General features: G+C 42.6%; 1 protein-coding gene and 1 pseudogene across 3 annotated transcripts in view; one reads left to right on the top strand and one right to left on the bottom strand.

The window, feature by feature from the left end:
* Phf20 (PHD finger protein 20) overlaps positions 1-21,943 on the top strand; it is a 95,575-nt gene that overhangs the window by 41,381 nt on the left and 32,251 nt on the right. For 2 of the 3 annotated variants that reach the window (XM_038329727.1, XM_038329726.1), the window contains exons 3-6: positions 3,352-3,523; positions 6,664-6,748; positions 18,689-18,768; positions 21,505-21,892. In XM_038329727.1, the coding sequence (XP_038185655.1) occupies positions 3,352-3,523; positions 6,664-6,748; positions 18,689-18,768; positions 21,505-21,892 (725 nt within the window). Of the gene's footprint in view, positions 1-3,351; positions 3,524-6,663; positions 6,749-18,688; positions 18,769-21,504; positions 21,893-21,943 lie in introns of those variants that run through there. The other variant, XM_038329728.1, reaches the window with a different exon arrangement.
* Positions 10,078-10,727, bottom strand: LOC119814231 (annotated as a pseudogene).

Here is a 21,943-nt window from a genome sequence, read left to right as displayed (position 1 = left end):
AATTTATTTAATTACTTAAAAATTATGTATATATGCATGTGTCTGTGTGGTTATGTGCACATGTGAATGAGTACAGGTGCTCTCAGAGTTCAGAAGGTATTGGAGCCTTTAGAGCTGGAGTTTCTGGTAGTGATGAGCCACCCAGTGTTGGTGCTGGGAACCAAATTTGGGTCTTCTGCAAGAGCAGTATGAGCTTTTAACTGCTAAACCAGGTGTCAAGGGCCAGCAGAGTTTCATATAGCCCAGGCTGGTTTCCAATTTGCTATATGTGTTGTTGAAGGGGACCTTAAATAGTCTTACCTATCTCTAGGGGACTGGATTACAGACTCATGCTATCATATCCAGCTTTGTTTTGTTTAGAGACAGTATCTTGCTTTAAAACACTTTATTAAATTATTTATGAAAAAATTGTATTGCCAGGTGGTGGTGGTGCACACCTTTAATCCTATCACTCAGGAGGCACAGGCAGGTGGATCTCTGTGAGTTAAAGGCCAACCTGGTCTACAAGAGCTAGTTCCAGGGATAGGCACCAAAGCTACAGAGAAACTTTGTCTCAAAAAAAAAAAAAAGATAAAAACAAACAGTGTTTGTGTGTACATGTACACAATGGTATACATGTGGAGGTCAGAGAACAACTTGCTGGAGTTGGCCCTCCTTCCATCATGTAGGTCTCAGGAATTGAATTCAAGGCATCAGACTTCTTGGTGGCAGGCACCTTTGCCTGCTGAGCCATCTCTCCAGACCAAGTCTTGCTTTGTATTTCATGCTGGCCTTGAACTTGCAGTGGTCCTGCTCTAATTCTTCAGTGCTTGGATTACAGGTGTATGCTACAGTACTAGCTTTTTTGGGTTAGGGTGGAGGTTGGGGGGCAGGCAGTATTTGGCTACATAGCTCCAGGCTGGGCTAAAATCTTCTGCCTCATGAGTGCTTAGGATTACAGGAGAGTGCCACTATGCTCATCTTCTTTGAGCATTTAAGCCCCAGAAAGATTGAACACAGGGAAACAGGCACTTACAAAACAGAAAGGATTGAAGTTGTGAGACTCAAGGAGGCTGTCCTTAGGGTCCCGATTTGAGGGTCTATCACTGGATCCTCGAGAGCTAGGAAGCCATTATTGGCATTGCCACCCACACTACTGCCCTTTAACACTGAAGTAGCAACTGGTGGCCAGATATTTGTTATTGAAAAGCAGCGGCAGCCACATCCAGGAACTCCTTAGTGTTCTGGATCAAAGGCCAAGCTATTGAGCCAGGAGCTACATTTTAACAAACTCTCCAATGATTTACTTGTGTGTGGTTGATCTGCTCACAAAACTATGGGTCATCTTGATTGCTTATTGGAAGGGAATGAAGGACTATTGTTTGTTTTCCCAACTCAATCAGGAAGGGTGGAATGGGGACTGAAAGAGCAGATAGACTGTGTGGGCTATACTTCTGCATCCTCTAGATATGATGTACATATTCACCTTCTTTTTTTCAGTCTGTTTTTCTTTTTTTCTCTCTTTTTTGTTTTTGATTCATAATCACCTTTTAATAAAGCAAGTAATAGCTTTTGTGTGATGGCACATGCCTTGGATCCCAGCACACTGGAGACGTGGGTAGGTAGATCTCTGTGAGTTCAGGTCCAAGTCAGGGCTACTATGTAGTCCTTTTTCAGTAAAACAAATGAACAAAAAATATACAAGTAATAGAACCTTGAGGTACTTGCCATCAAGTTTAACATCCTGAGTTCTGTTCCTGGGATCCACACACTGGAAGGAGAGAACTGGTTTCCAAAAGTTGTCCTTTGACATCCCCTGTGTGCTGTGGCATACATGAATATACACAATTAATACAATGTAATAACAAATTCAACACTTCATATAGCAATACATCACGGGAACTTTCTGCATCAGGGTCTGCAGAGTCATCTTATTCTTTTCAGTATCTGCACAGAACTTCACTATATGGCTTTAAAATCTCAAGAACAGGGGCTGGAGAGATGGCTCAGTGGTTAAGAGCATTGCCTGCTCTTCCAAAGGTCCTGAGTTCAATTCCCAGCAACCACATGGTGGCTCACAACCATCTGTAATGGGGTCTGGTGCCCTCTTCTGACCTGCAGGCATATACACAGACTATTGTATACATAATAAAAAAAAAATCTCAGGAACAGGTTGACATGCTGGTACTCACATAATCCTTGCACTTGGAAAGCAGAGGCAGGAGGATCAGGAGCTAATTTTTAGTGTTTGAAGCTAATGTGGGCCATATGAGACCCTGTCTCAGAAAACCAACCAAAACAAGCAAACAAAACTAAACAAAAACCTAACCTGATAAGGCTGTGTTATAGTCTATGGGCACATCCTAATAGAACTAGGAGTTCATGTTTGCTTCTTGCCTCCTTCATGCGCAGGCCCTGTGTATATGTCATCTCTTTTAACTGGTACTATAACCAACTTCACATGAGTGAACTCAGGCTCTGAAAGGTTACTAGTCCATCGACTAAGAAAGCGCCCTGTTGAGATATTTTTAAAGGTCTAAGTGTGTGTCCATATCTGCATGCACATGGAGGTCAGAGGTGAACATTTGGAGTTTCTTCTCCTTCTAATGTGAGTTCTGGGGGTGGAACTCATCAGCCTGTGTGGCAAGTGCATCTTGTTTGCTTCAGATTAAGACTTTTATTATTTATTGTTTGTTTATTTCTGAGATGGGTCTCCAGTCCAGGTTTCATGGGACTTCCTGGGACTCATGCCACTTCCTCCTCCTCCCCCTGTGAGGAACTGTAATTGCAGGTGTGCCTCAGCCTTGCCCCATGCGACTTGAATCCAAGTCTGCTATCTTCTGTAATTTATTTGACACAGCATCTCAAAGTGTTAGGAGTGTTGTTTTTGTTTTTGTTTTGTGTCTTTTTGAGACAGGGGTCTTCAAGAAGCCCTGGCCTCAGATTTGCAGCAATCCCTTTACCTTAGCCCCCGAGTGTTGATGCTACAGGCTAGTACCCATGCCTGACTTCAAAATGGCGAGACTTTGGTCCTGGAGAGATGGCTCAGCAGTTAAGAGCTCTTGTTCCTTTTCCAGAGAACCTGTGCTTGATTCCTTAGCACCTGTGTGGTGGCTTACACCCATCTGTAACTCCAGCTCCAGAGAATCCCACTTCCTTTTGACCTTCATGGGCTCCACCAGGCACCCAAGTGATACACAAACATACATACAGGCAAAAATCTGTACAAGTAAATAAATCTGTAAAAGGAAATATCAAAATTCAAAAAGAACAGCAAAATGAGCAGCCTTGAATACTTTATCTTATGCTCTGTGAAAAGAGACTTGGTTGTTTTGGCAAGCATTTAGGTAATTTCTCTTTTTTCTCACTCAGGTATCCAGCTCACATTGAAGACATTGACTACGAAGAAGGGAAAGTTCTTATCCATTTCAAGCGCTGGAACCATCGTTACGATGAGTGGTTTTGCTGGGACAGTCCTTACCTCCGCCCTTTAGAGAAGATCCAGCTGAGGAAAGAGGGCTTGCACGAGGAGGATGGTTCTTCTGTGAGTAGTGAATCCGTGGAGTTCTGTAGTGTAGACTGCTGAGCCTCAGGCAGTGTGTGTGTGTCTGGTCTTTGCTCTCTAGTGGGCAAGTCAGAACCCACTGGCTTGGCTTGTGATGGTAACCATGTGCAGTCTAGTTTTTTCTTGTTTGATGCAGTTGATATGATAGAAGCTCACTTATATTGGGTTCCATCCATATGAATAAGGTTTTATGTCTCTTTCAGAGAGCACTGTTTTCCTAGTGTCTGAAGTACTATCGGGTTCATAGTAAGTCTTCAGGAAATATTTCTATAATAAACCAGGTACTCCCACTACTTAGGAGACCAGGGTTCATGGATTGCTGTGTGTTTGAGGCCAGCATGGGCTACAAAGTAAGACCTTGTCTTAAACACCCCCACACCTCCTCTGCCAGGAATGGTGATACATGCTTCTGATCCCAACCCTGAGAATGTGGAGGCAGAGGGGTATCAAGAGGTCAAGGACTCTGTCCAAAGAACCAAATCAAACCAAACCAAACCAGTGGCACTCATGTCTCAGAGGCAGGACACTTCTACAGCTCGAGGCCACCCTGGTTTACATGGCAGGCTCCTGATCAACCAGAACTACATAATGAGACCCATCTTAAAACCAACAATAAATAAAAATAACCCTCCACCAGACTGTGATATAATGAATGGATGATTGAAATCTAGAATATTGTGTACTAGATAAGGTAGCCATGAAGATCCTTTGCTGTGCTAATCTCCAATTATTTAAGTAGCCATTTTATATGTGGATCCTGAGCTTGTTATACAGTCTTTTATTAGCCCTGGAAAACTTGGATTTGATTGGACTGTTTTGGCTTTTCTAAGTTTCCTTACTGCTCTTGGAGCTTTGACTGCCTTCAGAATGATGCACAAACCTTTACTTTTGTTTAAAACAGATATTGAGACATTTGTGGTAGCCTTGCTTTGGGATCTGACTCAGCCTGGATTCTGGTTTCCATTTTAACCTCACTGAGGAACTGGAACTCTGATTGGCCTTTTTGTTTTGCTTTTTTTTCCCTTTGAAATTGTTCAATATTGTTCCATTTTATCATTATGAATGCAAACTGTGTGCTGAGAAAACAGCACAAAATATGAAAGTTGCATGAGCGCCTCCCTTGGTCTGGGGCTTGGCAGTCGTGTGGGTGGCATGAGATACTGTGAATACTGCTTCCTTGAAGAGGAAGTAGTCTCATTCCTCCCAGCACCTAAACTAGGCATGTTCTCTGGTAGCGCTGGTCTCTCAGATTCCCTTTCATTGTGAATACCAGATAGGGGAAGATTATCTCAGTGCTGTCCTGGACTTGCCCAGTTCTCCCTGACTTAGACACTCTTATGCTTCAGCCTTCTTATGTAGTTTGTTTGTTTGTTTGTTTATTTAGTTTGTTGTTTGAGACAGGGTCTCACTATGTGGTCCTACTTATCTTGGAACTCACTATGTAGACCAGGCTGGCCATGAACTCACAGAGATCTGTCTGCTTCTGCTTTCCAAGTGCTGGGATTAAAAGTGCATGTAACAATGCCCACATATTTTATATTTTAAGATTTATTTCATTTTACGTGTATGGGGTTTGTATGCGTGTATGTATTTGATGCTTTTGGAGGTCAGAAGAAGGCATCAGATCTCTTGGAACTATAGTTTTTTTTTTTTCTTTTGGTTTTTTGAGACAGGGTTTCTCTGTGTAGCTTTGGAGCCTGTCCTGGAACTAGCTCTTGTAGTCCAGGCTGGCCTCGAACTCACAGAGATCTGCCTGCCTCTGCCTCTAGATTGCTGGGATTAAAGGCGTGCACCACCACCGTCTGGCTCGGAACTATAGTTATAAAGATGGTTGTGAACCACCGTGTGGGTACCGAACAGAGTTTTTCTGTGTAGCTCTGTCCTAGAACTCACTCTGTAGACCAGGCTGGCTTGAACTCATAGAGATCTACCTGCTTCTGCCTCTAAAGTGTTTGGATTAAAGGTGTGCCACCACTGCCTGGCTGAAGCAATGCTCTTAACCCCTGAGTCGTCTCTCCAGCTTCTACCTTCTCGTATTTGGCTCTCTGTGCTCACCGTCATGTATTTCAGTAGCCCATTCCAGGCCACTCTTGTTTGTCTGTCTGTGTGTGTGTGTGTGTGTGTGTACACACTCATATATATATTTCATATGAGTGTTATATGTGCTGTGTGTGTGCTTTGTGCTTGAAGAAGCTAAAAGAGTTAAGACAGTTTTGAACTTCTGTGTGGATGCTCAGATCCAAATCCCAGTCCATTGCAAGAGCAGTAAGTACTCATAACTGCTGAGCCATTTATCCAGCCCCAATTGTTACTATTTTTTAATTAAAAATGGTATTTGTTTGTGCATGTATGATACACATGCAGAAAAACTTTCAGGAGTTGATTCTTTCCACATGTGGGTTCTGGGAATCAAATTTAGATTGTTGGGTTTGGGGGTAAGTGCCTTGACCTGCTGAGTCATCTATCTTGACTAGCCCATTATTTTTCATAATTTGTTGCTATTTTATTTATTTATTTATTAATTAATTTTTTAAAAATGATTTATTTAACTTTATTTTATGTGTGTTGGTATAAAGGTGTCAGATCCCCTGGAACTGGATTTACAGAGAATTGTGAGCTGCCATTTGGGTGCTGGGAATTGAACCCAGGTCCTCTACATAACCATTGAGCCATCTCTCTAGTCCCCCCTTGTTGCTATTTTATTAAAATTATTTATTTATTTGTTTATTGGTTGATTGATTGTATGTGTGCACTTATGCCACAGTATAGATTTTAGGTGTCAGAGGACGACTTGCAGGAGTTGTCCCTTGTTCTAGCATGCGTGTTCCAAGGATAGAACTCAGGCTATCAGGCCTGGTAGCACTTGCCTCGTCCATTGAGCCATCTTACCAGCCCTTTGTTCGTTTTTGAGAATTAATCTTTCTGTGTGGCTAAGGCTGATTTCACAGTCCTGATCCTTCTGCCTTAGTGTTCCCAGTACCAAGATTGCTGGCTCTCATCACCATACCAGCCCTCCCTTACCACTCACACGCATCCAACTGCTTTTATGGATTGGGCTATAATGTGCACCTGTAGAATTGAGTTGGTAACTGGATATTTACTTTTTTTTTTTTTAATAGGAATTTCAAATAAACGAGCAAGTGCTTGCTTGCTGGTCTGACTGTCGATTTTATCCAGCCAAAGTCACTGCTGTGAACAAGGATGGTAAGGTGTTGCAGTTTTTTTCACTTCTGCTGTAGGGGAATTTTACAATATGAGTATTTGATAGTGTGTTAATATTTATTGCCTAGGAATAATTTTTTTATGTTAATCTGCCTGGCAGTAGGGCGAGATTATAAATGGAAAGAAAGCTGCATACGAAGGATAGATTTGCTCTAGGTTCAATCCCCAGCATCAGAAATAAGAGAGGGAGGGGATTAATTCTTTGCTACTAAATTCCAGTCGTTATTTCATCAACCAATCACATTGGACTCTGGTGAGAAGTCTGTGGGTCCATTTTGTCTAGAACTTCTTGATATTTTGGTGAAATAAACACCATTGTTTATTTTATTTATTAGTTAAAAACTTGCAAATTAAATGGACACCAACAAACATTTGAAAATATGCTTTGTGAATGGAAGGTGATTTAGGGTGCTGGGATACAGAACCTCGAGTGTGGTGGTTACTTTGCCAGAGTTTTGCACATGTGGGAATCCAGGACAAGGACTTTGGTCTAAAAACTTGGATTTTTTTTGAGTGCAAGAAAGTGGTATGGGGAATAGTTCGGATGATCAGAAGAGACTTTGCGTCCATGTGGTGTCGCTTAGCATAGTCCAGCAGGGTGTCTGTGCTGTGGCCCTGATCTCTGGAGTGAATGTTTAGAGCAGTCAGGGCCCTTCTGTATCTGGTCAAGAGGCCGAAGATATAGCTCACTAAGAGAGCCCTGGCCTAACATGTATGGGACCTGGACCAATCCAAAGCACTGAAAAAGAAAGGAATAACAAATTAAAACAGAACAGAAAGCCAACAACAGCCCACATTAGACTTTTTGTTGTTGCTGTTTTTGAGACAGAATCTCACTATGAAGCCTTGACTGGCCTGGATCACTATGTAGACCAGCCTGGCCTAGAATTTGTAGAGATCCCTGTTTACTTCTACCTCCTGTGCGGGGATTAAAGTCATGTACACCATGCCTGGCCCACACTGGTTTTTCATTCCATGAAGTTATTTAGCTGTTTATTTAGTACTTTGCCAATTGTTGGATGATTAAGTTTTGTCTGAAAGAGGTTGGCATTGTCTAAAGAAACCTCCAAAGTGAGGTTCCATCTTTTGAGCTATCTAAGTAGTTATTAATTTTTTCAGTTCACATAAAGTCCATTTGGATAATTCCATCTTTCCCTGGGTTATGTATTTTATTTATAAGCCTGTGTTCAAAATAACATCTCTCATTAGTGGTTTTCATATATATCTTATTGACAGACAGCTTGTTTGGGGAAAAGCTCACATATTAAACCACTGCAAGTCCTCTTAGAAACAGGCATAGTTTGGTCAAGATGTATTCTGCCTCTCCAGATTCTTGTTTTCAAGATTTTCTTTCTTTCTTTACTAGCTTTTGTAATCATGCATTCTTTAGGTTCATAAATGGCTGGAAAAACTATACGGTGATTAGTGCTGGTCAAGAAATGTTCTCCACACCAGTAAGATAGATGCACTGGAGATACTCCCTTGGGGAACATCAGTCCTTCAGCTGAGGGTGTTCCACGAGTCACTCCTTAGATAATAGCAACAGTTAGCAGGAGCATCTTTAATTCCCAAGATGGCCGAGTCCATGGGGATAGAATTGGAATAGAGTGACTGGGATCAGATACACAACCAGGGAAGGGCAGATGGAGGAAGGGAATTTTAGGAGCTTTGTGGTGATGATGGGGGTGTGTGTGTGATCTCTTAGAAGATTAGAGGGTGGTTTCATAAAGGTCACAGAAGTCTTAGAACTGACAGTTTATGTCTAGTGTTTACAGAGTCCTGAACTTGGCATATGACAGCAACCAAAAGACCTAATAAGGCAGAACAAAGCCCATGTACAAAGGGGCTGGAGGACAGTGCAGTTGACGATCCTAATAAGGATGAGAAGGGTGTGGGTGTGTGGGATGGTTGTGAAAACTTTTTGTAGTAATTATTTAAGGAATAAACATCATTGACTACATTATTGGCTATAGCTAATTAGTTTTAGAAGGCTCTTAAACTGGACAACTACAGTTGGACATGGTGGCACGTGCCTGTAATTCAACATAGACTAGAGGATCCCAAGTGGCAATCAGCTTTGGGCTACATACTGAGTTAGAGGCCAGCCTGGGCTATACAGTAAGACTCAGCCTCAGGAGAAAACACAACACAACCAGTCAAATCAAACAGTATTAACAAGATAAATGGGGTATCTAAAGCATTGCAAATTTAAAAACTCCTTTCTGTTGTTTCCTTATGAGTTCATATTATAGGAAGGAGAGTCATCAGACCATGGGCTCCTGAAGTAGCCACTTTGGTAGATTGGTTCTGTAGCACTGAATTAATTCCACCTGCTTCATTTACTCAGTTGCAGGACATGTTGACTGAGTGCATTTCTGCCAAGGCCTGTTTATGTTGTACTGCCAGTCTTGCTGGTTCTTGAGGCTCACTGGAAGAGGGCAAGAGGATATAGAGTAGACTAAATCCTGAAGTTATCAAGGCATGCTGGGAAAGCTGGCCTTGTGGGTGCTCAGATCTGTGCCTAGTTAGGAAGTAAAGACACTGATTTCTTTTCTGTGAGCCGTGCCCCGCAGTCCACTGATTCTTAGGTGCTGTTGTCTCCAGACTTAGCCTTTATTCTTGGGTCTGGCAGAATAAGTAGGTGATTCCTACTTCATGCTGCTTCATTCTAGGCCTTGTGGGCTTATTTGTCTTGTTTTGTTTTGAGAGCAGGTCTGGTTCTGGAATCTGTAGTACTTATTTCTCCAGCCTCAGCCTCCCAAATACTGGGATTACAGGCATGTGTCATCTTGCCCCACACCCTCTGTCCTTCTCCCCGTTTGTCCATCTTTCTCTTTGTTTGTTTGGGGGGCTGGGATTAAATAAATCCAAGGCTTCATGCATGCCAGGACAGTGCTCTACCACTGAGCTATATTCCAAGCCCTTGACTTTCTTTTCATTCCTACCTTGGATTTTTCTACCTGCCTCAGGTTTTCTTAGTAGCCACAGGCCCTGTAAGGAAGGGGCTCTCTGCTGCCAAGGCACCCTTTGATTCCCTCTAAGCCACTCTGTCTAGCCCGTGCCGATAAGGGGAAGCTTATGCATTCACCTTTGGTTTAACCTTTTTCCTTCCTTCCTTCCTTCCTTCCTTCCTTCCTTCCTTCCTTCCTTCCTTCCTTCCTTCCTCCTTCCCGCCCTCCCTCCCTCCCTCCCTCCCTTCCTTCCTTCCACCGTTCCTTCCTTCCTTCCTTCCTTCTCCCTTCCTTCTCCTTTCCTCTTCCTCCTCTTCTTCCTCCTCCTTCTCCTTTTTTTTTTTTTTTAAATACATAGCCTTTATTTCTTCCAGATCAGAGATTCTGGGTTTAATCATATAAAGATGAGGAATCAAGTTTAGCAACCTAAAAATATGTACTTATTAAAACTATATTAACACTTTAGTAAACTATACAAAAAGATAAGGAGACAAACATGTACATTTATCGAACTGCATGTCAGTCAGGCCAGATCCTGCAGAGGGAATTCCCAGCACGACCTCATTCATCTGTGAGGACACAGAACAGTCCTTGTTTAGACACACACCATCTTCTCCTGCATGAGCTGCTCTTCTCGTGGTGGCTTCCTTCTACACACACGTGTGTCTAGTTGTCTGCTTCTCAGAGCAGACGTTTACCTTCCTCATCCACCACCCATTGGAGGAGGGCTGGGGCCTTGAAGATGATTGATTCGACCCATTCTTCGTGGAGGGTTTCCTGGTGGCCCCCTTCCATCATCGTATCTGGAGCCGGACGAGCTTCCATAGCCTCTTCTCTTCTTCACATCTTGCTGAAGCAGAGTTTTGAAAAAAAAAAAAACCACAAATTCTGCTATTCTCCAGAAGAAATCTGTTATAAAAGACAATCTCCACGGGGACTGATTCCGGCTGTCCAACACTTGTCCATTCGAGATGTAAACCATCTTCCCTCCGGGTGCCCACTTCGAGACGCCCGGGGAGACCAGCTCAACTCTCCTTCTCCTTTTTTTGAGACAGAGTTTTTCTGTGTAACAGTCCTGGCTGTCCTGGAACCAGCTCTGTAGACCAGGCTGGCCTTGAACTCATAGTGATCTGCCTATTTCTGCCTCGCACCTCTACTGCCCAGCTGGTTTACCTTCTTGTTGCTCTTAGTTTCCTCTGAGGTTTTCCTGAAGCTGAGCACTGACTGAGCGGGTTGTGGGGACTCTGGGCAGAGTAGGGAGCAGCAACTGTTGTCAAGAGGAGTCTGGCATGATTTATAATCCCTAAATAACAGCTAAAGAGTTTCTTAGGGAAATTGGCTAACACTTGGAGAAGAGGGAAAACAGTACTTGTCATTGATAATGGATCTTTTTAAATGAAGATTTTGTATCCCAGGCCAGCTTTGAATTTACTGGGTAGCTGAGGATGCCTTTGACTTGGATCCTTTGCCTCTATCTTCGGAGTGCTAAGACTGTAAAATCCTTTCACCACAACTGGTTGTTGTTTTGGTTTTGAATTAAGATCCTACTCCATACTCCTGACTGTCCTGTTCTTACTGTGCAGCCAGTGTTGGCCTCAAGCTCATAGCAACCCTCCTGCATCAGTTTCTCAAGTGCTGAGATTACAAGTGGGGGCACCATGCCCAGCTTTTTTGTTTTTGTTTTTTTGTTTTGTTTTGTTTAAAAGATTTATTTATGTACATAGTGTTCTGTCTGCATGTATGCCTGCACGCCAGAAGAGGGCACCAGATCTCATTATAGATGGTGTGAGCCACCATGTGGTTGCTGGGAATTGAACTTAGGAGCTTTGGATTGGCAACCAGTGCTCTTAACCTCTGAGTCATCTCTCCAGCCCATGCCCAGCTTTTTATTTTTTTTTTTTATTTATTTTTATTTTTATTTTTTGGCATTGGAAAAATAACCTCATGTAGTGTGAAATAGCCTTAGTTGGTAGCTATGTTAGGCCCCCCCATCCCTCAGTGTAGGAGTGAAAGACAGGATTCTGGTTTCAGTGTGTGTGTGTGTGTGTGTGTGTATGTTTGTGTGTGTGTGTAGCCATCTTTGTTGAGCTGACTTGGCTCTTGTCCAGGGTTCTTGACTCGTCTTTCAATTTTTTTTTCTCCTTAAGACAGAGTCTGGCTAGGTTGTGGAGGCTGGCCTTGGATTTTTGGACTTAAGTGCTTCTTCTCCTTCAGACTCCCTAGGAGTCGGGTTGCCTGTGTATATTGCCATGCCGACCATCTCCATTTTTATTTGGGGAAATCAGAGCTACATGACTGCGAGGGCTCTGTGCCTCAGTGGAACACCATTGTTCCTAAGGGTTTCTCACTGAGGAAACTGCAAGTGGTTAGCATTCACAACAAGATGGGTGGTTCTTCCTCATATTGATCTTATGTTTCCCAGGCTGATCTGGGACTTGCTATGTAGACCAGGCTGGCCTGAGTTTGTAGTAGTTCTTGTGTCGCTGCTTCATAAATGCTGGGCTTAAGGGTGAGTGAGTGTACTAAGCTAGTCTCTTCATAATTAGATGCGTATTTCTAGGTCAAATGCTCCCCTTCCCTTCAGCTCAGTCTATTTTGGGCCAGTGCCTGGAGCTTGTGTTTATAACCGGAAATGCTATGGAAATGGTCTCAGGTTTCTGGAGAGCAGTTCTTTTTTGTATTTTCTTTATGCTAGCATGGAACCTACATTTTGGGTATGGGGAGTTTGGTACCTTGTGAGCAGCTTTGCAGAGAGGATAACAAAAGGAAGACTTAGGTACACATGTGCAGGATCTGACTTTGTTCTCATTCTGTTGTCTGTGGAGGGCTCTTTTTACAGAGTGACTTGGAGGTGGTGATAATTAGAGCTACTTAATTGATCTTTTCTCTGTGACAGTCTCTGGGCTAAGTTATTTCCACACTTTGTTGCTTTTAAGACTGGTTCTTACTATGTAGCCTGGGTTGGCCTAGAACTCATGACTTTCATGCTTTGCTTCCCAAGTGCTGGGTCTGTGCCACTCTATCTAGTGGAATTTGCATGTTTATCTCATTTAGTCTTCTCACAGATGTAGAAAGGTCATTAGCATCAAAGTTGCCCTTATTTTATAGGTGAGAAATTAAGCTCACAGTAGAAAATGAACACAAAGAACATAAATAGAGCTGAGGTTTGAGTCTGTGAGGCTCTAGAGTTTCTGAACTGCATCTTTGTAGTTCAAGCCTGCATCTCCAGAGCATGCCAGCAGGATTTTCCTGAAAGGGCACAAGCTGTCCAGTGTCTTAGTTAAGTTTCTGTTGCAGTGAAGAGACACCATGACCACGACAACTCTTATGAAGAAAACATTTAATAGAGGGGCTCACTTAGAATTTCAGAGGATTAGTCCATTATCATCACGGCAGGGAGTATGGTGGCGAGCAAGCAGTGCTGGAGTAACTGAGAGCCTTACATCTTGCAGGAAACAGGAAGTCTACTGAGACAGTGGGTGGTGGTATCCTGAGCATAGGAAACCTCAAAGCCTGATTCCACAGTGACACACTTACTTCCTCCAACAAGGCCATATCCATTCCCACAAAGCCACACTTTCTATAGTGCTACTCCCTATGAGATTATGGGGGCCAATTACATTCAGACTACCACATTCAGTATGCCTAGGTGTTCACCGATCTCATGCAGGGAGGGTATCAAGTGTGCCTAATCTCTTCTCTCTTCTCTCTCTCTCCTCTCTCTCACTCTCCTCCCTCTCATCTCTCCTCTCGTCCCTCTCTCTCTCTCTCTCTCTCTCTCTCTCAAGATAGGCTCTTATTGCCAGGCGTGGTGGCATACACCTTTAATCCCAGCACTCAGGAGGCAGAGGCAGGTGGATCTCTACAGCCTGGTCTACAGAGCAAGTTCCAGGACAGCCAGGGCTGTTACACAGAGAAACCCTGTCTTGAAAAACAAAACAAATAAGACTAGTGAAAACAAAGTACTTTTTAATATAAAATTCCACAGAAAGAGACATCAGCATAGAGAAAAGGCAAAAATGAACAGCATGCTGATTTCACGCAAAAGACAGTGGTTTCCAGAGTCCCCAGCTGATTGAAATTCTGATCTTTTCTCCTAGGCTAGAACCCCTTCTCCAATTAACTGTCTTACTGGTTTAGGTCACAAGCCTTGTTTATTGACTGATTTGGGGCTCGAGAGTACCCCATGTTCTGATCGTGGGCTCAGTTATATAGCACCAAATGTGTAGCTTTCTACCTCTAAACTTTGAGACAGGGAGGGCCTAGTGCCTCCTGCCTTATCCCTAACCAATGAACTCTAAGCATGCCTCATACTGAAATGGACCGTAACAATTTTTATTTCTTACACTGGGCATCTTAGTGAAACCCTGTCTTAAAAAGTAAAAAGACTGGGTTTATAGCTTGGGTTGAGTGGCTTGGGAAATTTCCTATAGGTGCTTTCCAATGGGCTGGCCTTGTTCCCACCTCCTGAGTTCACGAGCCACCATACCTGGTGGGAAAACATGTGGTGTTTTTTTTTTTTTTTTGCTTGTTTTCACTTCTGTTTTTTTGAGTGAGTCTCACTGTATAACTAGCTCTGGCTGCTCAGGAACTGGCTATATAGACCTTAGAGAAGAAAGGCTTGCAGAGCAGCAGTATCTGGGTTCTCACACCCCTTCAACATTCTGACTGCTTCCAAGATCATCTGATTGCTGAGTTCTTGGCCCCAGAGGGCAAGGCCTTCCTTTGTTTGACCTGGCACTGATAAAGAGCTGCTTAAACTCACCCAGGTATGTCAGGTTAGAGGAGATAGGGCAGGCTAACATGTTGTTGCTACTGGAGTGAAACTCAGCCTTCTGAGTGCTATGCACTGTGCTGTACTACTGAGCTATGTCCTCAGGCAAGGATGTATTTATTTTTTTTACTTCTCTCACATATTTACATGTTATCTGTTAGATGTGATTTGTGGCCAGCAGAACACTCTATTTTCAGCCACCCATGGAGGAGTTCCATGGGGAAATGTTCTTTAAAAATCTTTTTTAATTGTGTGCGTATGCCTGCAGAATCCAGAAAAGGGTGTCAGATCCCCTGGAGCTGGAGTTGCAGGCAGTTGTGAGCCACCTGATGTGGATGCTAGGAACCTAACACTGACCTTCTAGAACAGCAGTGCCTACTCTTAACCACTCTCTATCCCTTGGGAAAATGTTTAAGTTCTACACAATCATCATGAAAGTAGATTTGGGGCCTTGCTTCAGAAGTGGGGCTAGGCCATTGTCATGCCTTCTTTCCTCTGATGTATTCTTTAGGCTGTGGAGTGTGAGCCAGAGAAAGTTTCAAGATGATAGCTCTTTCCTGGATGTCGAGAGGGTCAGGAGTGGGTGGGATATTGCTTTGTAGCAGTGGGGCCTCCAAATCTTTGGCCAGAGTTTGGGTCATTTCATAGTGGCCAGCTGGTGTTCTGGATCTGTGGTTTGGACTTAGGCATCAGGGCCTTGGCAATGAACAATAGGAAAAGAGCTGGTCAGAAGTCAGTAGGCAGGTGTGTGTTTTAATTTTAGCTCGTTGTTGTTTGTTTTTGAGACAAATTGTTACTTGGTATCCCAGACTGGACTTGACAGCATATTGAATGCTGCGATTGCAGGTATGAGGTGTTCTTCCTAGCTTTAAGTCTTGTCTTAGATTTCATGTGCAACTTGGGTTCCCTCTCATGTAAGGCTTCTACCATTGGGGAGAGTTAACTTCAAAGTGGACCCCAAACAGCTGAAAATGGTGGTCCATTCTTCTACTACTTTTACAACTTGAAAATATCTCTAAAAATTGGAAGGCCTCCTCTCCTGTTACTTTCTTTTTTGAGTCAGTCTATCACACTATATCCCAGACTGATCCAGAACTCAAGGCAGTCGTCCTGTCTCAGTCTTCCAGGTGTAGGTACGTAGGTACCTACATGTCATCGTATTTGACAACTATTTCTCTCCCTCTCTCTCACACTCCCTGTCTCCCTCTCTTTCCTCCCCTCTCCCTCTCTCCCTGAGATGACAGGGTTTCTCTGTGTAACTCTGGCTGTCCTGGAACTTGCTCTGTAGACCAGGCTGGCCTTGAACTCCGAGTTCTGTCTACCTCTCTCTGCCTCTGAAGTGCTCGGATTAAAGGTTTACACCCTCACCGCCTAACTGACTGTTTTCTTTTTAATGTACTGTATTTTCTTTGTTAACCGTATTGTCCAGTGTGGCTTGCCAGCACACTGAGTATTTAAGATTGAAGGAGAGGGCTGGAGAGATGATCCAGTAGTTGAGAGCACTGGCTGCTTTTCCAGGAGACTTGGGTTTGATTCCCAGTATCCACATGTTGGCTCACAACTGTTTATAAAACCAGTGTATCCAGTGCCCTCTTTGGTCTCTGTGAATAACAGACACACGGTAGTACACAGACATACATACAAACACCAATACACACAAAATAAAATTTAATTGAATTTAAAAATACTGAAGGAGAGTTTTATTTTGATGTTGCTATTTCTCAGCTTTATCCCTACATAGCCAGAGATATATTGCACCATGTTGCTTGAGAAGTCTTTATTTACTTGTTTGTTTAGTATATATGTATCTGTACATATCTCTCCCCACCCTCTCTCTGCTCACTACCTTATCTTTTCAGATAACGCTTCTTACTGAACCTAGAACTTGATGATTTGGCTACAGTAGTATGCCAGTAAGTGCCCAGCGTCTCCTTGTGTCTGCCTCCTAAGTGCTGGGATTATAGGCCTCGGAGTTAATCTTTTTCATATCAGTACTGGGGCCCTAAAGTGAGCCATCTCCCTAGCCCTTGAGAAGTCTTCAAAGATTGGATATAGTGTCACTGTTTGTCCATAATCCCAGCATTGGTGAGGCAGGAGAACCACAATGAATTTGAGGTCAGCCTCAGCTACCTATTAAATTCAAGGCCAGCTTGGTCTACAGAATAATACCCTTTTGTTGTATCTCATACAACAATAAACAAACAAGTAAACCCCACCCACCCCCACAAAAATATAACACAGAAAATCAGAAGGAGTGCTGGAGAGATGGCTCAATGGTTAGCGAACTGCCCGTGTTTTCCAAAGGCCCAGTTTTGATTTCCAGCAACCACACGGTGGCTTAAAACCATCTGTAACTCCAGTTCCAGGGGATCTGACACCCTCTACTGACCTCTCAGACACTGCAAACATATGGTACACAGATATATATGCAGGCAAAATACCCATATACATAAAGTATAAATAAAAGAAAATAATTAAAAATAAGTCAATCTTAAAAACCCAATGAAACAGCTCTGTTTAGCACTCTTTAGCAGTTGCTCTTTTGCTAGATATCACCCACACTGAGTGGGCAGGGAAAGAAAGATGGGAGCTTAAACATTTGCTGTCGTGGCCTAAGAATGACATTGCTGAGCTGCCTGTATAGAGAATAGTTATGCCTTCTTTCCTGGGTGTCCTCTGTACTATCCTGAATCTAACTGCTGCTCTTTTACTTGGCCAAGCCTTTCTGTGTATTCTGTGAGGTTCCTAGTCAGTTTCCTTCTGTGGTGGTGATGTCTGTTTGATAATGGTCTGCAGTAAAGGTCTAGAGGTAGCTGCCAATTGCCTTCAGAGCTGTTTCTCAGCTTGATGTCATTTGAACCACCTGGAGGACTTGCTAAAAGCCCCCGTGTGCCCAGTACCCAGCACTTCTCATTTCGTCTCTCCAAGGTAGGGCTGGTGAGCTACACTTCTCAGGAGGTTGCCAATGTCACTGGTGTGGTAGCTTTGAGCACTGGACTGTTTTGTGCTGCTTACTGTATGAGGAAGAAGTTGAGATACGTTCTCTGATTTTGAAGACCTTTCATGAATTTCCGCAGGTGGCAAATGAGGATTTCAGAGTAGAGGGAACTGGCTGGTAGCTAGCTGGAAAGCCAGAAAGCCTTTACCGAATGTTATGTGGTCGCTCGTTTGAGTTGGCTGCCTGAGGCTCACTGAGTGGTACTCTCTAGGTAGGAAGGTACTTCTGTTGCACAGTGTGGAGATAGAACTGGCCATGGTGGCCGATGCTTGTAATCCCAGCACTTGGGAGGTTGAAGTAGGATAATAACTGTGAAATCAAGCCAAACCCTGCTACACAGTGTGTTCCAGGCTGATTTGAATTATATTATGAGACCCTGTCTCAAAAAAACAAAACAGCTTGTGAGTTGGTAAGAGCCAGCACCAGCATGCAACTGCTATTTTCAACTACATAATTAAAAAATTACTTTATTAAAAAAATAAGAGGAGATGGAAATGTTACAGTGTTTCAGTGGGTAAGTAGTGAGTCACTCTGCTCTGGTGGAGATTTGATTGATTGAGAGGTTAGCATGTACAAGGCCCTGGGTTCAATTGCCAGCACCAAGAAATCCACAAACAAACATACCTAGACGTATGGGTTTCTATCTTTAATATTTCACAGGATTCCTATTGAATAACTGCTGGGCAGCATTTAGCATTTTGGCCAAGATAGGTTCACAGATTTTAAGGTTCACACAACTTCTAAAAGACTTGATTACTGCCCTTCAAAACAGAAAATCAAGTAAAGATTAAATTGCAAATGCCACTCACCAAAGAATTAGTAAGTCTATATCTATTTTTAATTGTTTTACTGTTCTTTTTTTCCCCTTGGCTCAAATTCAGTGTACACATTTCTTATTTTAATCAAACAGCATAAAATTTTTAAAGTGAATTTTGAATTGCTTAGATTAAAAAAAAACCAATCTGACCAATTAAATAGGAAGCTAAATTTGCCTTTGTGTGTGTGTGCGTGCTAGGAATCGAACTTAAGGTCTTGCGCATGCTAAGTGGGTACTTTGCCACTGTGAATCTGCCCTCAATGTGATTCTTCAACTTTTTTAAAACACATTTATTGTATTTGGAGCTCCTTTGTGTATATTCTTTTAAAAGTTGCTGCTTTCATGAAACAGCAAGTTAAAATCATATCTTCTTGAATTTTAGGTACTTACACTGTGAAATTTTATGATGGAGTAGTTCAAACTGTCAAACATATTCATGTCAAAGCTTTTTCCAAAGATCAGGTGAGAAATGTGGTTTTGTGCTTTGTGTTCTGAACTATGCTAACATTGTACTTTTGTTTCTCAAATAAAGACATTACATGTGTTTATGATGACAAGTCTTTATTTCCTCCATCTGACAGTTTGACCAGAAAGTAATTAACGGTTTTCAAAAGTTGTAATATTTATATTCTTTGTCTTTTCCTTTTAACACAGATTTTCTTCTTTGAAAATGCTAAGTATATTCCCCATTGTTTAATTTTTGTTTTCTCATTTCTCTTCAAGTGTTCTGACTCTATCCTCTTTCTGTGCCCTCCCCCAGCATAGGAAGTTTGGACACTTGAGCACTGTAACAGACTTTCTCTCCAGAGCTCTCAGACCTCTTGAAATACTTTATGATTTCTTCCTCTTTAGTGTCTTTCCTCATGTTTTAATCGAACCAAAGTTTGTGTATTGGTGTTTTTTGGGCTGCTTATAATCCTGATAGTTACTGATGAAACAGCTAAAGCAAGTTAGCCAAAGGTTTTTGGTTCTGAGACATCCTCACTGGTTCCTCTGCTTGGGTGGAAGTGGGACTGCAGGTGCTGTAACCTGTTGGTTCTTTTCTTGTGATGATCAAGTGCTTCCACTTGGCACAGATTTCAGCAGATTTTCTATAAATATTGAGGGCAGAAGAACTTTCAAGGAGCCTTTGCTGGTTTTCCTCTAGAGAGCACTGAGAAAATGCTGACACTTTGCCCAGATGACTGATGCTTTCTTTTTCTTTGTTTGCCTCTCAGGCATCTAAAAAACAGCCCTTGTGCTTGACTTTGCCATTTTTGTGGTGAAGTTTTGTGGAATGAGCTGATAGAGGCAGAGGAACTGAAATACGGGCTTGAATGGAACTGGTAGATAGAGAGGTCCTGAGACTCCGCAGCTCTTTATAGGGAAGGTTCAACTTTTTAAAGAAAATTGTATTTTGGAATAGATTCTTACTCTCTGATCCAGGCTATCCTCTAACTCATAGTGATCCCCTGCCTCACCTCCCAGGTGCTGGGGAATCTATGTATGAGCCATGAACCCCATAGAGTTTAACTGCTTATTCAGTAAATTGGCTATGGCCTGGAGGTGGGGCCTTGCTGAAGGAAGATTTACAAGCAGTTTCCTTCTCAGTTCCAGTGCCTCTGAGTGTCTCACCTATCCTCAATCCCTGCAGGCCACCAAGACATACTGGACAGCTCCAAGACGTGCGTGTATAGATGAGATGGACAGTCAGACAGACACACAGACACAGACACACACACACACACACACACACACACAGACAGACATACACCCTACACCTACCTGCCAAAAGCCTGTAGTCCTTTGACTCAAGATGACTAAAATTTTTTTTATTAAAGTATTGGAATAGGTGAACTTTTACTGTAGAATCTTGTTACTTTAAATGTTTTGGTAATTTACTCTTGAGTCACATTTAATTTTCTGAGTTTATAAAATGAATATTTACTTGTAGGAAATCTGGGAAGTGCTGGAAAGCAAAACTACCCCATTCAGATGAAGGGCTTCTGCTTGTTTTGTGTTTGACACTTTGTGTCTGTCCTGCTGGTTTGTTGTTGTTAGAAATGTGTGTGTTAGTCCCAAAATTAGTGTCAAGTGCATGTTACTGTCTATAGCTTGTTCTTTTAACAATATAACATTCCCCAGAGTTCCTTTGTCTGAAGTTCCAGCTGTTTGGTAGCTCTGCAGTGTTCTGTAGTATGCATGTAGCTATCCCTGAAATGACTCGTTTCCAGGTGCACATCAGGGTGTTTGTACCCACTGTGAAGTCTGATTATGTTGTTAGCAAAGTCTGTTTTGGGAAATTCATTTCTGTTTAGAAGTAGGAACTTTCAAATCTTGGACCAGACTGATATTTACCCCCTTCTAGAAGGGGGTACAACTGCATATGTTTGTTAATTGTTCCTCTCAGTGTCTGGCTTTTTTCAGAATAGTATTAGAACTGAAAAAGAAAAAAAGAAAGAAAAAGGTCTCATTGTTTATAACTTTTCCCTGTGGGACAAATTTATCTTTGGTTGCTGAGCATTTGAGAATTCCGTTCCTGTTTCTGGAGAAATCAGTGCGCCTAGAATGTGTGTGCTAGGAATCCCTGTGATGTCAGGATTGTAGAAGAGAGATTCATGCATAAACAAACTTAATTAAACTTTATTAGGAGACAGTCACACTAGGATACAAGATTTTAGAATGAATTTTAAAGTAATTTAGTAACAAATTAGAAGCAATACTACTTTTCAGTGGAGAAAACACCCAACAGCTCAGGAATCCAGTAAGTGGCTTAGCTATTAGCAGAAAGGGAGCTGAGACCTGAGTCCTTAGTCTGTCGTGGGCATTCTGAACAGTATTCTTATTAAGCCTCCAGTTACCAGTTGGTTTTCTTCTTCATAAAACTGGGCAGCACATACACTGGGCCTCTGAAAAGCCCTGAATAAGAAGGTGAGAATACTTGTTTTAGAAACACGGCCTCTAGTCAAGAGTCCCCAGCTGACATCTCTAAACTCATCTCATGTGGCTCCTGTCATAGGGAGATTGTAGAGTCTCAGACGGAGGCCTAAACGTAGGGTTAGTTCTCAAAGCTCAGATACTCTCCTGCTGCTTTGCTTCGTGTGACCCGGCCTGTGTCCTCTTAGTGTCTTCATTGTCTGCATAAGTGTGCAAGCAACCTCCTGATTGTGTATTTGCAAGTAATCACAAAGTGTTTCATCGCTATTTTGCTCATTTTAGAATATTGTGGGTAATGCTAGGCCTAAAGAAACAGATCACAAAAGTCTTTCGTCATCTTCTGAGAAACGAGAGAAATTTAAAGAACAGAGAAAAGCCTCGGCCAATGTCAAGAAAGACAAAGCGGAAAAAGCCTTAAAGACAGAAAAGCGACCCAAACAGCCTGACAAAGAAGGAAAGCTGACCTGCTCAGAAAAGGGCAAAGTGTCAGAGAAAAGCCTTCCCAAGAACGAGAAGGAAGACAAGGAGAACATTTCGGAGAATGACAGGGAGTACTCTGGGGATGTCCAGGTGGAAAAGAAGCCTGAAAATGACCTTGTGAAGAGTCCACAAGAGAACCTGAAGGAACCAAAAAGAAAACGAGGCAGACCCCCTTCCATAGCTCCTACTGGTGAGTTTCCCACGCGGGCTCTGCAATGGGTGATGCCAGTGTTCTCCTGTG

This window comes from Arvicola amphibius, chromosome 5, assembly GCF_903992535.2.
Source record: "Arvicola amphibius chromosome 5, mArvAmp1.2, whole genome shotgun sequence".
Lineage (NCBI taxonomy): Eukaryota > Metazoa > Chordata > Mammalia > Rodentia > Cricetidae > Arvicola > Arvicola amphibius.
This window is presented reverse-complemented; position numbering and strand designations above follow the sequence as displayed.